The sequence below is a fragment of the Fundulus heteroclitus genome, chromosome 9, assembly GCF_011125445.2.
Source record: "Fundulus heteroclitus isolate FHET01 chromosome 9, MU-UCD_Fhet_4.1, whole genome shotgun sequence".
NCBI lineage: Eukaryota > Metazoa > Chordata > Actinopteri > Cyprinodontiformes > Fundulidae > Fundulus > Fundulus heteroclitus.
Genome location: NC_046369.1, coordinates 23290596 through 23308223, shown reverse-complemented (window position 1 = coordinate 23308223; position 17628 = coordinate 23290596). Strand labels below are relative to the sequence as shown.

The window sequence follows — 17628 nt, the reverse complement described above, 5'->3', positions numbered from 1 at the left end:
ACCAAGACAGAATATTTAATTCACTTAAAATCCAATTTATAGTAGCACTTATTCAGTGATTAATGAACTGCTATGCATCGGAGTCAAATTCTCTCCTACTGCAGTTGCTGCATTCTGCAGCCAAGACCTTTTTTTTCCTTGGAACCAACTCAAACCCGGCTGAAGTTCTTAAGCACACCTTGTTGGTTACTTGATTAAGGAACTGTGCTTTGCTGACATGTTTACCCACACATTAAACAAACTTGACAGTGAGGGGCTTATCTCGCCCTGCTAGATCTCCTTTCAGGTGAGAATGCAAGCGAGTCCTGCCTGCCATGTTTTTTTCTGCTATGATTAGGGGTGTCAACTTAATTAGGGGCAATTTAGGGCTGCTGGTAAGTAGCCAGGGAGCCACTAGCAGCAGTGCAGCAGCCTACAGCATTCATTCACTTGATAAATGACTCAGTCAACCCTTCCCTCCCCCCCGTGACTCTCTTTGTTTCTCCTTTTTTCTTTCCTTGTAGATACCAAGTATCCCCACAGGCCTTTTCGTCAGTGCTAAGGGCGAAGGCTGCTGTCTCATGCAGGTATTAGACGCACTCAAGCTTGTGTATGTGCCTGTTTGCAGTCTTGGAAAATTACCCAAAATGAAACTAATGCTATGGCTCATAATGATTTGCCAAATAGAGGTGTGTCAAATGCTGCTGCAGAAACACAACGAAAGAATTTAACTCGGAATTTGCCCGTTAGAGGGGATTTTTATTTATTTATTTTGTTTCAGAGTCAGTCGATTCACATACTATGTTGTCAGTAGTGGGTTTTTAACTTTGGTTTCTCATTGCCCAGAAATAAAAAAGCATGCATATCCGGACATTTTTACAGAACAATAACCCAGAGAGGAGCTTATTGCACCAAATCCATACTTTTTTTTAACAGATTAAAAACTTTCACTCAATCCCTGCTTCTTAGTGCATCAACTCTTCTCCCTGACAGCACCTCAGGCGAGCAGCACCTGGGCCATAATTAGATACAAGAGCTGGGCAATCAAAGAGTTCCCATCTGGGTATATCTGTTTGTAGGCAGACTGTCAGGATTACCACTTAGTACTTCTGTGAATTTCTCTGAACTTAATTCTGTGATTTCTCTTTGATGCAAATATGTTTTAGATTAAAATGTATCTAAAATATACATTACAGAAAAACAAAAGAATAAGCTAAGTAAATCCTTGACTGTAAATCTTTCATACATTAACAAACATACAGAAAAACATAATTGTTTTTATTAATAATAAGAAATAAGCTAATTATATTCTTGGGAATTTCTGCTTTTTCAAATCTTTCCAAAGCTACAAATAGAATAACTTCTTTTCAAGTATAAATTTTCATCTAGAGTTGCTTATATTAAACATTTCCGACTAAGTTAGTGCCTTGTAAGCACAAACTGTACAGTTTTTTTATTGCTCGCCCTTAATGCATAATAAACACTTATGTATGACTTATCAAGTGGTTACAGATTAATTTATAGCATATCTATAAACTATTTACTAGCCATCTATGAGTAGAGCCTTATTGTAAAGCGGGACCCAAAGTTCTAGTAAAATGCTCAGAAGTTTGTGGCTGTAACATGAACATTTGCGGAAGAAGTCCCACGGACATGAATACTTTTACAACGTACTGGGAGAAATATTAAAAATATATTAGATGTTTATGTATAAAGGTTTAGATTATTTTGGATGTGAATATAAGTAACAGCTGTAAAACTAAGTTTCTGAGTGTTCTCTTTTCTTTCTTTTTTGGTGTGCCCGTAGATTGATGTGTCTTATAACGTACCTGACCCAGTAGCAAAGCCCGCTTTTCAGCTCAAGGTGGATCTGAAGGAGCCTTTACAGGAGCGACGCCCACAGCCCTCCTCCTCGTCTTCTACGTCCAGACACTCTACGTCACGTTCCCGGAGCCGTGCCGATAACCGCTCTGAGCTCAGTCGGAAGCGTCGGGCTCCCATCGACGACGACGACCCGGCGGGCCACCGGGACAAACTGAACTTCCACATCTCTTTAGAAGTTTGTGCCAGGTAGAGACTCACTGTGCTCCTGTGTACAGAACTGGTTAAAAACAAAAGGCTAATTTTGTTTTTTCTCATTCTCTGGTCTAGGTGGCTACATTCAGGTTCATCCAACATGGCAGTCATTGAAGTTCCCATGATTTCTGGCTTCAGAGCAGATGTTGAAAGCCTGGAGAGAGTATGTAATCCCTCTGCCACACGTGCTCACCCTTTACTTACTGGCTGTTGTTGTTGATAAGTGGCAAGACAAGGATTCAAGTTATTTCCATACACCTATACAGTGTAAAAGAAAGTTTTTCTCACCTTTACATAACAAGGGCATAAACCTCAGAACAAAAAACATGATGAAGTTGGTAAGAGAAGGTAATTATCCACAATGGAGCAACTTCTCTACCAACATGGACTGAATGGCCACTCAGGAAGGAAGAGGTCAGTCCACCAAAGGCAATGAAAAATTATCAGATTACTGAGATACAGTAAACACTCACATAGAGCAACCATGAATCATATTGACGTTTTACTGTTAAAAGGCGATATCGACCCAGCTGGAAGCAGTAAAATACTAACATAATGTTTTGTTAGACGAGGAAGGAGTAAATTAAAGTGTTATTAGACGTTGGTTGCGTTGGTATATTGGAGTGTGCCTATTATTTGAAAGGTGGCAGCTACTATGAAGTAACTTTTGGGGCTGAATCCAGGTCAGCTCCCCAGTCACCCATCAAAAGCATGTCCCTCATTAGTGTGCTGTAATAGGGCCTCAGTCTGCAGGCTTCTGTTACTACACAGCCACCTCTGTGGCTACCTGGAGCAATGTAAAACATTCGCACAAGCACACACACACACATAGCATGCTGTCAGTATGTCACTGGAGGCTGACCGGAATTGTGGTGCCTAATAAGCTGAGTTTAAACCCCTGCTGGCCTCCCCTGGGTTTTTTACTGCTGCCTGCCTGACTGCCATTCACATTCCTCAAGTTTACAGTGGCAACCCTGGCTTCAGTTTGGCCTCGTCTTCTTGTTTCATAGATGCTGTGGACATTAATGATTAGTGCGGTAACTGGTTAGGGCTCCTGTCACCCCAATATAATGAGCTGTGATTAACAACTCAGAGGATGTTGTGTGTGTGTGTGTAGAGTTTAGGCTGAGAAAGTTCACGAGCAGTTTGCGTCGCTATATAGACAAACAATGCTTTTTCAGAGACTAATTGAGTGTTGGTGTGTCTACATATGGGTGTCACTGTGGCGCCAGCTCTAGGTGACCACCTCATAAACCCCCCACTGTCCCAATACTGAAACCTTTGACATATTTAAAATTCCCCCTCGTTGGAGGGAGGTGGGGGGGGGGGGGGGGGGGAACACGAAGAACCTCTAAATACTCTTTTGCCATGAACCGAGGTTTTGCAAGTTAAAGTGCTGATTTGCAGAGTTGCAGGATTGTGCAGAATTAGACGCTCCCTGATATAATGTTTAGTTGGTGTGTTGACAAAAGGAAGACCTCACAGCTTTAGTACTTATGGATCAATATCATTTATTGACTAAATAGATTTACCTCTGTGTGAGAAGCAACTCAAGGTTGGCGTGAGATGGAGCTGTCCAGTTTGCCGTGGTGCTGATTACCATTAGGATCTATAATGATGAGGTTTCCATCTATTACACTTTAATTTAAAATTGCAGTTAGCTGCTTAACAACGTCTTTGCAAAAACCTCCGCTGCCTCACAGCTGGACAGATTTTAAGTTGCAACATTTGAAAATCAAAAAGAAAAAGAATATTAATTAGTTTCAATGGTTCAAACATTGTATACGAAGCAAATAATACTTTTCAATTGTATTTTGCCTGTTTGCAAAGATGTCTCTTATTACCCGTACAACACTTTTCATGAGACATTTCAAAAAAATATTGTGAAACATCATAAGAATATTTTGAAAAACAACTTCCACCATCAGCCTACCTAAACCAACTCCTGTATTTGTTAACCTTTGACTTTATAAAATTATATTGATTTTATTTGGTGCAGTGCCTCTCACACGCTCTTGAAAATCACAGAAACTTTAAGATGTTGCTTTTAGGATATTCTGGTTCTGAACAGGTTTGGAAGCAAAGAAAGCAGTCCTAAATCCTCTTTCTACAGTTTTTAACAGTTTCTGTAAACTTACAGAAGCACATACATTAGCACTCCTGGTAGTTGTGTGTAGGGAGAAAAAAAAAAGCAATCTTAAAATACATCAATATTGTAAACAGTGAAAAATTTGATGAATCCAACCTTATTTTGTTAACAGATTCAGATTCAGATTCACTTTATTAGCCATTTGCAGTTTTACCTGCATTGGAAAAAAATGTGCAAGTAGCTCAGAGTGCAGAGTCAACATTTATCCAGTGAACAAAAAAATGGCCCTTTAGATATTGTTGTATTTCCTAAAATCACTGGTTGCATACATCGCTACCTACTACATCTGTATGCTCCAGCTTTGTGAAATTATGATAAACAATGATATCTTTTCATATTTTTTTAGACTGAATAAATATGCTCAAAGTACAGGTTGTATTTTTATTTTGTTAGATTAAGCTTTATTTTGTAATAGATGTTTAAATTTATTTTTGCACAGTTTTACCAGGGGCGCCAATGCATATCTTAACCAAAAATTGACATTGTCACCACAAATGTCACTTTTTTGTTTACGAAACAATTCACATTTATGTTTTCTAAAGACTTTGACTGAGAAATGTGGAGCAGTCCTACATGTTTTTTTCTGCCTCTCTCCATAGCTGATGATGAATAAAAGAGTGGGGCTGAAGAGGTACGAGCTGAACGGCAGAAAGGTCTTGTTCTACTTCGATGAGGTTTGTAGAGTTGCAGTTATGAGTTAAGGGGCGGTCTGAATAACTTTGGAGGTTTGTGAAATTTCAAGTATGCATTGTTGCATCTGTGCCACGTTCTATCTCAGATTCCCAGTCAGTGTATGACGTGTGTGGCCTTCCAAGCTATCAGGGAATACATTGTGGGCAAGACGGCGCCTGTTCCAGTCAAGATCTATGACTACTATGAACCAGGTATGACTCTGATCCATTTATTTAGGCACCACTCTGTAAAGTGTTAAAGTCCAGGAGAAGCAGCCTTCTTCTTGTGATGACTAAGGCTCCTTCTCTATTAGTACCACACTTCATTAATTAGTGATGTGCTCTTAAATTAATTTGTGCTTTTTTAAAATAATGATTTATTAATTTATTTATTATCTTAGTGATGTTATGGAAGATTGCAATGTGTCTGTGTGGTATAATCCTTCTGTCCAAGGCAAATTTTGCCCTCGGGAGACAAATGCAGAGACTTTTACTTTATCGAGCTTTACTATTTTAAAGCAGCAAATGTGGTGACGCTTCGTGCTTGATGTGCAGCTTTTGAGGCCACCAGGTTCTACAATGTTAGCGAGAGCAGCCTACTCGCACGGGAGCTGTGTGATGGACCCACGTGCAATGAGGTGGAGAGCTCAAAAAATCAGTGGATAGGTGAGAAACAGGCCAAATGTATTATGGTTTGCTCATCCTTCGGCTGTTTCTCAGCCACCTAAATAGAACCCTTTCATGCAGGTTTTGTGCAGGCAAACCAGTGCAACAAAGTGTTAGGCTGCCTGGAGGAGGAGCAGATCGAGCGCTGCACGTGTTACAGGGACTGTGGCTACGACGGGGAGCCCGTTTGTGGGTCAGACGGGCAGCTCTACCAGAACCAGTGTCAGATGGAGGTGTCGTCTTGTCGAAACGGGACTCGCATCAAGCAAGTTCCCCTGTCACAGTGTTCACACAGTAAGTGATCCCTTTCGCCAAACACGTTTGTTGTAAAAAAAAAAAAAAAGCAGCAGATCTGTGATTCTACCAACTAGTAAAACATATTTTAACCAACAAGAACACAAGCATGATCAATAATGTATTCAGTCTTTAAGTTATGCAGTTATTTATTATTAACCTCTGACAATGAACAATGTTCGCAAATGCAAGCCTGTATATACTATATATGTTTTACATTCAGCCTCTTTGTACTCTAATAACCCAGAACAAAGCCACTTTTAAGACTTCAAAGGCCACCTAATTACTGTTTAGGGCCCACCCTTGACTATTTTAACCTCACTATAAATCCAGCTCTCCTGTGAAGGCTTCAGAGGTTTGTTAGAGAACATTACTGAACACGCAGCATCATGAAGACCAAGGAACACGGCAGACGGGTCGGTAAAAAGGTTATGGAGAGGTCATCAGACCATGGTGAGAGAGTGCGATGACAGGACACTTCATAAGGCATGACTGTCCACCTAAACCAACAGGCTGGTTAAGGAGAGCATTTATCAAAGTAGCAACCAAGAGGTTGCTACTGCTCTGTTGGTAAAACGTGATGATACAGTTGACGTTGTTGCATTTCCCAAATCTGACTTTTGTGAATGAGTGTAAGGAAGAAAACCAGTGTTGAAAGAAAGCTATTAGATGTCCAGTTAGCACTTTGTCACAAACTAAGTTTGGGACACAACAAAAACGGGAAAGAAGGTGCTCTGCTCAGATGAGACCAAAAGTCTATGTGCAGCAGAAAACCTACAATGAACATCATCTTAAACCCACCCTCTTGTGAAACACGGCGGTGGCAGCATCATGCTGTAGGTATGCATTTCTTCAGGAGTGGCAGGGAAGATGGTTTTAGATTAAGCCAATCTCCTTAAAGTTAAAACCAGGAAAGCATTGAAAGAAAACCTGTTTTCTACAGGCTGCAAAATGCTTGAGACCAGGGCGGTGGTTCCTCTTCCACAAGGACAACTACCCTAAAAATACAACTAGAGCTGTCATATTATGTAGCCCATTCGGAATCAACGACTATACCTATAAAATCAGCTGATCTTAGATTAAAATATGGCTTAAAATTGTATAATGAAATCTGACTATGTTTGTGCTGTTTGGCAAAAAAAAATGGGCAAAGCTGGAAGAAACATATTTTAAAAGACTTGCAGCTGTTATTGCAAAGAAAGGTGACCCTTCAAAGTATTGCCTAAAAATATTTATGCACACATTTTTCTGATTTTGACTGAAACTCTTTTCCTTCCACTTTACAGAAATACTACTTTGCGGTAGTTTTTGCTGCTCTAAGACATAACATAGTAATAAATACATTATGTTTGTGGCTGTGTTGTGACAAAATATGAAAATATACAAGGAGCATAAATACTTTTTCAATGTTCTGTATACCCTTGCATATTTTTTTCTATGCGAGACTGCGGTACAGTGACTTTAACATTACAAATAGTTTTGTGCAGATTGTACCTTTCTAAATTAAAGGGGATGTTTGTACCAGCGTTTGACTGGTGCTTTGTATATATATGTGTGTGCTGTGCTCTAGCCAACTAGTTTGCTTTGTAAGTCAACATTGCTCTGTCAATTTGTTGCTTGCACCTGCAAGTGTGTCTGAAACTTGATCTGAACTCAGGAAGCAGCTGCTCAGGTGATGAGCTGATTACTGGATGAGTCCTCAGTGGGGGAAAAAAAAAATAAAAATCTTCCCCCTCTTCTACCGTTTCCCCCTGACCCTCGCTCGCTCTCTGTCGTATTACAGGGCTCCCTCCAAATGACAGAGTGCTTTTGTCCTGCCTCAGAAATCCTCGTCACATTCCTTTCCGACGCACAGCCCAACAACAAAGGGGCCTTCATGTTGCGGAGCAGATTTGAGGAAAAGGCATAGACAAAACTTTGCTGGGAAAAGTCCTGCGTTTGTGCCAAGTGTTTGATGCTGTAAACGATCAAAAGGACCGAAGCGCTCCCTGACCTTGTTTGTTTGTGTATGCTTCAATACGGGCAGATTTGTTTCACGGCTTCCTCATTTTGATGGAAAAAAAGGAGCCTGTTATTGTTTCCCCACATGGCCCCGTCCCATGGTTTGGCGCCTTTGAATCGTCGCTTTGAATCGTCTTGTTAGTAAAAAGTGCTTTACAAATAAACTTGCCTTGCCCTGCCTTCAAGTTTTGGCCTGGTAGATTTCGGTTTGGACTAACATCACCGTTGATCAGCACGAAGTGAAGTGGTGCACCTGAGACGTGGCGGATGCTAACATTTCCCCATTTATCCCTTTTTTTTAGGCAAAGTCGAAGTCACGTTTATGTGAATGATCTAAAGTCTGTCTGTGTGTGTGTCCAGGTAAGACCATTGAAAACAGCCAGCCGGTGGTGAGCCAAGAAACTGAGCAACCTTCAGTTCCTGTACACGCAGGTAAAACCCATCTGCACCCCACCTTTGACACACAGCACATGCTCAGCTGTCTCCTGATTATACACATGTGCGCTCGGAAGAAGCAGTAGCCGTGTTTGCTAGATGAGGTCGTGATTCTGCTTGCGTAAACATCGTTTGTCAATCCTCGCTTGTCATGTCAGATAAATATCATTGTATAAATGTCTACAACCCATTTCCACATTTTTCCTAACATGTGTTAACATTTGTAAGGAATGGATAGCCCTGTAGAGGACCTGGCAGACATGTGGAAGAAGGTGCTTTGGTTACATGTGATGCTGATGGGAACATCGTGCTGTGGGGACCCGTTTGAGTAGCGGTGATAGGGAAGCTGGTGAGAGTTGATGGGATTGATTGGTGAAGCAAGATTCGACCTGCGAAAGACTTCAAATTAGGGCGGGGGTTCCCCTTCCAGCAGGACAACGACCCTAAAAATAGCCCGAGGGGGAAAAAATGCAATGATTTAGACCAAAGCATGTTTGTGTGTTAGAATGGGATGGTGAAAGTCCAGACCTAAGTCGAACTGAGAATCTGGCAAGTCTTCAAAATATTTGTTCTCAGACACTCTCCGTTTAATCTGACTGGGGTATTTTCAAGAGAAAAAAAGGCAAGAATTTAATTTCCTAGATGTGCAAAGCTGATCTAACACAAAAGACTTGCACACAGGGTCCGAAATTAACACTCGCCAGTCGCCAAATGCGAGTAAATTTCCCGTTTGGCGAGTGAATTTCAGAGGGCTAGCTGCCACATGGCGAGTAAATGTTTGTACCAAATAAAATAAAACATAAAAATAACAAAACCCATATGATCCGTTCACAGCTCTGTCCATCCAGAGCTCAGTCTAGACCCGCCCTCTGCGGTGCTGGTTCAGCTTCTTTCACATTCAGAACCAGTCATGGCTGAACGCTGGATCAGAAAACAGATCTGCTAACCAGATAGTCTAAAACGCCAATTAGTCTGTTTATAAGTTTCGTTCTTATTTATTCGGATTTTTTTTAACTACGTGCGCTGCGGCTCTGTGCTTCACCGCTCTTACTGCGCCTCTCCCCCTCTCTCGGAGCAAGGTGCTTTTATCAGCGGCCAGCCTTCAAAACGTGAATCGCTACGTTTAATGTCCTTCCACTCGTACCAAAATGTCCCAATTAAAGTCAGTAGGAGAGTCGGTAACTGTTTTTCATGCTCTTTTGTTTTTAACGACACAGAACCAGCGGTGCTTCGGTGGGCGTGGTGCGTTGCGCCGCTTGAATTCAGGTGCGCAAAATTACGTTACATGTAACCTGTAACATCGGAGGCGCAGCGCACAAGGGTAAAATCCAGCAGCTAGATCAGCGTAAAGACGCAGCGTGAACCCTGAGTGCTTTAAGTGTTGCAGCTGAGGGGAAAATTTTTAACCGTACACAGGGGCGGTTCTGAACAGGGGCCAACAGTGGCCTATGCCCATGTAGAACTGTTCCTGGCCCCTGTTATGGCCCCTTACTAAAAACATGATGTTAAATTTCTTAGGATGATAAAATGCTGACAAAGATAACGTGACTGACTGGTCATTTGGATCAGTTGCATTTTTTCCGTTTATGGTTTTACCCAATAATAAAATAACAAAATAATTAAAAAAATATATATAAAAAAAATAACAATAATTAAAATCAAGCTGTTTCACGTTAAGCTCCCGCTGTATTGAGAAAAGATCAGGGGTCTGCAACCTGCAGTTCCAGAGCCACAATTGGCTCTTTGGCTTACTTAATATTTTAAACGATGAAATGTTGACCTGTTAAGTCCCCCCCCCCAATCTTTTGTTCTGTGCCCCTGTGAAAAAACACTGGCCCCACCCTGACCCCCCCTGCTACATTTGGTCTAGAACCCCCACTGACCGTACTGGCTTGATGAAACTCTGCCTCATTCACAAATAAGGCCAGCATGGATAGAATAATGATAATCTGTAGTGTTTTTTATCGCCTGGATGTGAATCTGATAATTCATATTGTGTCTTTTATAATCAACTACAATATATATATTTTTTTATTCAGGAAACAAAGATTTCTCTTCCAGGTTCCAGTCAGCCACGCCCCCAACCACGCCCCCCATAATTAACATAATTTCACTCTTAATTTTTATAAAAGTTGAGGTCTGGTCAAAATTAATATTTTGGCCGGTAAAAAATATGCCTGGCCGGTTGATTTTTACATCTACCGGCCAACTTGGCCGGTGAATAACAAAGTTAATTTCGGACACTGCTTGCACATGTAATCTTCAGATTCTTTTTAAACATGTATTTTTTTTTTCTTACACTTCACCGATACGGTTTGCTTTTGTGTGGGTCGGTCACATGGAATCTTGATTACTGAAGTTTGTGGTTGTAACTAGAAAAACTAAAAATTAAAAAGAATTGAGAGACAAGCAGAGCTAAACACAAGAAAGGGAGAAGAAACACAAAGAGCAGGTGAGGGGAGCAAAGTTAACCTGAGCGGTAGGTGTGTGTGGCAGCACATTCCCCTGCCACCACATCACGCCCACAATCGGCGTGATAAATGGGAGGATAAGTCTCACACAGCAGACTTGCTTGTTGCTGACACGAGCTTCTCCTTTTCCTGAGGGGCAGCCAGAGAATTCCTGATAGGATGTTTGCCTCCGTGAGGAGGTAGGATGTGACTGTGTTACTTTTGGCACTGAAAAGCATAAAAATACATTAACTGCAAAAGTGTCAAGTTCTGACGCCGTAACGTTGTGTTATTTCACCTTTTTGGGCACATAACATTAAATCCTGTCTGCTGCCTCTGAGTGGTAGCCAGGTGTGTGCATGTGCATGCATGTTTGATGTGGCGTGACCCGCTTCGACTTGTTTCCCGGCCTCTTACTCCCAGTAGCTGCTCTTCACAAAGCTGCTCTCTCAGTCAAAGGTCTCCCTCCGTGCAAAAGCTGAACGCTTCACTCCCGACACAAGAATGCCATTCCTCACACTCGCACAGACATCTCTGCGTGCACAAAGTGCAGGTATATGCCTGTTGCATTGCAAGCAGAAGCAAATATGCAGCAAGTTAATTAATATATATGTTCTAGGCACCCCTTCGAGCCACACCAACACATGCATTCAACTACAATAATGTTGTAGATTTATTGTTATTTAAACTGTAAGATCCCTGTCACTGCAGACCATTAAAATGCAAACAATCTGTGTGCTGAGGGCATCAAGAATGTAAAAGGTAAAGATGAGTTCGGCCAAGGAAATGGGAGACGCAGAAGGAAGCTGAAGCTCTGGAATTAGCCTTCCTGTGCAGACTTGTCTTATTAGTGAAGCTGCTGCAGCGGTCAACATGCAGTGGAATACAAACACGGACCTGGGTCTTAAAGTTTAAATCTGAGCCTTTGTCTGTATATATATATATATATATATATATATATATATATATATATATATATATATATATATAAAGATGTACGCTATCTCAAAATGCAACACTTTAAGGAAGGAGGCCCCCTGCTGGCCAACATTTGGTATTCTATCTTAAGAAGTCCTCATGTAGTTTCAAAATGTTGACCTTTATATAAAAAAAAACTGCTTTCTAATTTCCAGCCATTTGCAGAGACTTGCACTAGTCCCTGTCTGTGGAGAAATTTTCTTGCTGCTGAATTGAAGGAGGGTTAATAAGAAAAAGTATTATCTCAACAATCTTCGTACTTCCTGTAGAATTTGAGTCCCTTGTTGAAGTTCTTATTGAAGAGACAAGAAGGAATATTCTTTGCTTTCCTTCTTGTCTCAAGCCTGTAGACCAAAAGTCTTGACCCCACCGTTAGTAAAGCAACAACATGATTCTGTGGCAGAAGTATCAGCAAGAAAACTACACACCCTTGATAATCCTTGATGCAAGAAAACCTTAATATTTGCAGCAGCAGTGTCCTTCTTCATATGAGACCGCTACACTGCAAAAAGATGATCCTGGGTAACAATCGCTAATGCAAAAACCCAATGATTCTGGGCCCATCTGTCCCAAATTCAATAGAGATGACTTGTCATTAACATACTCTAGAATGCCACAAAAGAACTTCAGGTCACTTATTCTTCAGCAGCTTCATCCCTGCTTAACAGAGTGGATATTGTGTTGGTCAGCCTTTGATCTTCCTTGTCTTTCAGGAGCTTCTATTTGACTGAATGTGTTTCTGCCCCTCTAGGTGACGAGGAACAGGGCTCCATGGCAGAGGTGTCCTACTACTCCTACGAATATGACTCAGATTCTGACCCTTTCCTTGCTGACGGGGAGGGAGGGGACCATTTTGACATACCTGAAGGTGGGGGAGGTGTGCAGCATAAAGCGCCCCTACCAGCAAATACCCAGCTACCCACAATGGACACAAAGAGCACACCCGAGCGATGGTATGTGTCTTTTTATTCATTTATTTTATTTAACCTTTATTTATTACAGGTATTCTCATCAAGAGCCATCTTCAAGAGAGACCAGTTTGATAAAAGAAAACAACAGAAAACAAAGCTTTATGCACAATACAAGTACTTAAATCACTCAATTCACTTAAATGAGCAAATAAAATATGACTTAGAAACAACAGTAAGTTGCATAGGAAGATTTCTCTTTTTGTCTTAAAACACATTTAAATTGTCAAGGAGGAATCAAAGGGTATGGGTATATATAAATAATATATAAATTACAGTGGTAAGAGATCTAGACCCCATTATGAACCGTAATGATCCATGATAGACAGCGTCCAACATGTGCAGAGAGGTGACAGGTGCAATCATACACCCATCACAGTAATCTAACAGAGTCAGCGAGGCCATTAAAACAAGATGCTTCCTTGTACTGAAAGGAAAAAGCCTAGTTTTATCTTTAACCTCCTTACAACATTGTCTACATATGATTTAAAGGAGAGCTTATTGTAAACTTTTATGCCAGGTACATCTTTGTTTCAACATACTCTACAGGTGTACCTATCATTGTTTCTATGAACGGAAGAACTTGTGGAACTGTCTGCTGGTTAGCAAACAGCAGGACCTTCATTTCAGCAACATTTAGCACTAGTTTTACCCTGGGGTTTTTTACTGAATGTGGAAGTGGTGCGAGAGATGCCGTGCTTTCTGCCAGGCATCCTATTCCATTGGGAGTGTTAGTAGAGCAGAGCGCGCAAGGATTGCGTCATTGCGCAATAGCAATATAACCACTGAGCTATATAATACACTGGAGTGCTAATCACCGTCTGTCTGAACGAGTCGCTTTGAAGCCACCAGCCGCCATATTGGTACTCCCTATTTCCCCTCAGTAACTAGGGAATATGTGCGCTACAGCATCGAATAATGAGGATTTTCTCATGTTCAGGGGGGTCTTAAGACTTTTAAAATGTCAAATGCCATAAACTTTTATGTTATGTTCTAAAAATATCAAGTACTGAGAAAGTCATGTGCTGAAATATTTTGCATTTTATTCATTTAAATATATATGTTTAACATTTATAAATATATAAATAACAATATACAAAAACATATATTTACATATGTGTATACATATATATATACATATACACATACTTATATATATATATATATATATATATATATATATATATATATATATATATATATATATATATATATATATATATATATATATTTAATATGAATAACATGTAAAATATTTCAGCACCTAATTTCCTAGTAGTTGATAGTGTTAGTACATCCACTGACTGTAGAATTACCTGTGAAACGTTTTCACACAGCCAGAAAACTGCTTGTTGTTGCAACCAAATCCTATGGGATTCTGTGAGAGTAGGGAGTAGCAAGATGGCGGCCTGTGACTTCAGTTTTTCGGCAAAATCAGCACTCCAGTGTATTATATAGCTCAGTGAATATAACGTGAGATCCTGTGGTGGCTTGGTGCTGGAGTCACAGGTAATGGCAATTTGATGTTTCAAAATAAAATACGATACAAAGTCTTTGACTTGTAAACGCGACCAGATCCACTTTGCTTTTCATCAACTGACTTCCTGCCTGAACAATCTGATCTGCTCCAGATTAACATAGAAAAAAATAGAACAGCCGTGCATTTTAGAGAAGGGGCGAGCACTGGCGCATCTGGGATGCTTCAGAAATGCACCATGGCGCACTGACTGACTAGAGTTGCTGCGATCGGCCGCAGAGGTGCTGTGCAGCCACACCACGGTGCTTCCACATCCAGTGGAACCCCGGGGTCAGGTGAAGCAAGTCAAACTAAATGGTGTCAAATGCAGACTGCAGACACCCATGCACAGTAGTAAGCTTTTTTTCATTGCAATTAACTAAAGTGTCATCAGCATAAAAGTGAGAAAAAAAGTAGATTTGACATTTCTCTGGTAGATGTGTGTCTGGGACTGGTCCATTTGAATTTGTTTGGGCAAAGGAGGGAATTTCAGCAGAACTCTCTGGGGTGATTGGGCAAAGAGACATCTAGTGCCCACCTACTAAAGGTTGGTTTTAGCCAATCACAGTATTAAAACGTAGGCAGCACGCATCATGAGAAACCACAACAAGGTAGCCTGGGTGCCATTCCGAACTTAGTCCCGCTCACAACGTTTTAGGTCGGGAAGTTCGGTCTGGCATTGCTCAATAGTAGCGAGAGTATGCTCGCCCAATATCTGGCGGGCCAATCAAATTGTCAGGGCGGGCTTTGTACGATGATGGACAGATGATCAACAGCAACGTAATCAACCACGTCACCAGAGCGCGCTTGGGTTGAATTCGTTTACAACAACGGTGGCTGCCGCTGGAGAGTTGAGGTGTGTAGATTCTGCTATTAGGTCTGTTCTAGAAGAGATCGACAGGTTCGTGTGTTGAAGGACTCCTTGGATCCTTACATTCTTTTTGTAACACCGGCAAAAATCGTTAACGCTCATCTTCTTATGCTAGGCTAACAGTTGAGTTCCGTTGACAACAACTATGCGTCGCTTAACATACGTCACACACTCCGTTGCTCTTATTGGTTGTAGGTCTATCCAATTGAGTGCAGAAGATTTTTTTTTTCCTGGTTCGTTCGAAACACGCCCCATAATCACAGCTCTATGGAGCACTATCAGACTCAAATTCTGACTAGAATTGAGTATGACCATGTCAGGCTAACAACAAGGTAAGCTAGTCAAGGCATTTCTTGCTGTTCTACTATCAAAGAAGAAATGGTGGATTCTTACAAAACAGATGTGATAGCAGCAGCTACGCGTGCGTCCTCCTGCGCTGCCACGTTGATGTTGGTTCGGCTGTGGGATCAGTCCCTCTTGCTTTTGTCCCACCTCAATACTGCAACGTGATTAGCCACAAACGGTTGAAGCCGGAGCGGGACAAGATGGATTCTTGTGTGTTTGTGAACGCACAAATACCGCAAGAATTCATCTTTCAGGCAAGGTTAGTCTTTTGGCTGCTCTGACTGTAACTGCATGTAAAGCGTCGTTTTTGTTTTTTTTGTTCTTGTAACCAAAGTCTGTCCTTTCTCTTTTGTCGTCCACAGAAAACTACAGAGTGAAGGCACATGCCCACCTCCAAAACTGTACCATATTTGTGAATATGCTTGCGAATGGAAAGAAAGCGGCAACTCTGCGGACTTGCTTTGGCAGAAAGTTGGTGCGGTCTGGAAACTTGAGTTTCTGTTGTTAGGTGAATGGAGTCAGAGTGGATGCCTTTATCATGGATGTCTGTTTTTGTGTGTAGTAGGATGTGAATGAGAATGATCTTGAAGCTAGAATCCTCCAGACCTCTTTCCTTCCTGTAAACCCATCAATAGGCAACAATAGCGTCTTTATCCAGTGTGATGCGTTTATAATCAGTAGAAAAATAAGCAAGTTTTTATGTTTGTAATTACACGCAATGTAAAACAATATGTTTTATTATATTTTCTATCTGTGGTATTTATTTGTAGCTAGACGTTTGTTTTTTTTCTATTTTAAAGTCATCACCTGCCCACACAGACTACTTTTCCCCCCATCGTGGTTCTTGATGTGCTTATTCAAAGCATTTTCTGGCTTTAACAACAATATCTGAAAGGTTTTATAGAAGTGATGTTGCTGGTATGCTGCTGGAGGAAGACATATGCCGACCATATGCTTTACAGAGACATAAGCTGAAGTTCTTTTCCATTAGAAGATGTTTTCTTCATTTTTGTTTTTATTTGTTACATACACGGCTTTGAAGAGACAGGAAACCTAACCTGAGAGAGCAATGCGGCAAAGGTCTCGTCAAACGACAGACTGTACAGCTTTGAACGCCGCTGCGTTTGGACTCTGCATCTGTCTCCAAAAACTACTCAACCGCCATCTGCTCGCCATTCACCTTCCATACCAGGAAATCTGATTGTACAGATCATAAGCTATTTTGTGTTTCGTTCAAGCGATTGATGTTTAGGAAACTGATTGGTGTAAATGTACCAAATTTGACCAAATATAATCCTGATTCATATAAAATATTGTTTTTCAAACAAAAGAGAATAAAATTTATACACAAACCAAGCTTTTGTTTTTGAGAAATGTCCGTTGAATGTCAGAATTTATGTATTTTCACTAATCCATATGTGGTTAACAATTTAATCAAAACTTTTGCTGATGTTCAAAAGTAAACATCAGCAACATGTCTCTTACCACAGCGGTTCTCAAACTTTTTGTGGCCAGGGACCCCTTAGCAGCGGTAACATTTTTCCAAGGACCCCTTTAGATTCCTCATGCTGATAGTATTTTTAAAAAGCCTTTTGTAATGTTAAATACATTAGGAATTATGTATGTTTTTAAAAAAATATATATAAATACACCTAATATTAGAGATTTGGTCGCGATTAGATCCTCATTCTTGATAAACTTGATGTAACTGTTGTCATACATACATTTTCGCTGATTTAGCTTTTACCTTACTTGATGAAGTGCACGGAGTTAAATACTTGTCCATTCTGTTACTTAGCTCAACCCCGACGAATCCTCAGCAGCGCCTTCTTAGGCCTGACAAAATTAGTTTCACGGAGCCCCAACCCGTGATTCGCGGACCCCCATGGGTCGATGGACCCCAGTTTGAGGGCCGCTGCACAAGCCTGTGAAGAAACCACCTATTTTAGGTAGCCATCAAAAAGCTCTGGCATTATTCTGGCTGGATATTTTACCACATGTATTATCAGAACTGGTAGAGTGGATTTAAATTGGATGGTTTCATTGCTTGTGTCTGGCTTTGAAACATAGTCCAAGATTAAGGGGTGTTGTGACATAGTGATTAGAGAGCAGGGGGCTTGCGTCCTGGAGAGGCTATAAGGTTGCAGGTTCGACTCCCACAGACTGCCACTCTGGGTCCCTGAGCAAAACTCTCAGCCACAGAATGCTCCTTGGGCCCTGCACAGTGGC

The 17628-nt window shown here is 41.0% G+C and overlaps 1 protein-coding gene across 1 annotated transcript in view; it reads left to right on the top strand.

Moving 5' to 3' along the window:
• The window catches only part of cpamd8 (C3 and PZP like alpha-2-macroglobulin domain containing 8), a 60537-nt gene extending 43785 nt beyond the window's left edge, over positions 1-16752 (top strand). Inside the window, exons 35-44 of the mRNA XM_012864788.3 lie at positions 504-566; positions 1787-2049; positions 2131-2218; positions 4804-4878; positions 4983-5088; positions 5431-5541; positions 5623-5835; positions 8197-8268; positions 12451-12652; positions 15762-16752. Of these exons, the coding sequence (XP_012720242.2) occupies positions 504-566; positions 1787-2049; positions 2131-2218; positions 4804-4878; positions 4983-5088; positions 5431-5541; positions 5623-5835; positions 8197-8268; positions 12451-12652; position 15762 (1194 nt within the window). The 3' untranslated portion in view covers positions 15763-16752. The remainder of the gene's footprint in view (positions 1-503; positions 567-1786; positions 2050-2130; positions 2219-4803; positions 4879-4982; positions 5089-5430; positions 5542-5622; positions 5836-8196; positions 8269-12450; positions 12653-15761) is intronic.
• The last annotated feature ends 876 nt before the right edge of the window (positions 16753-17628 follow it).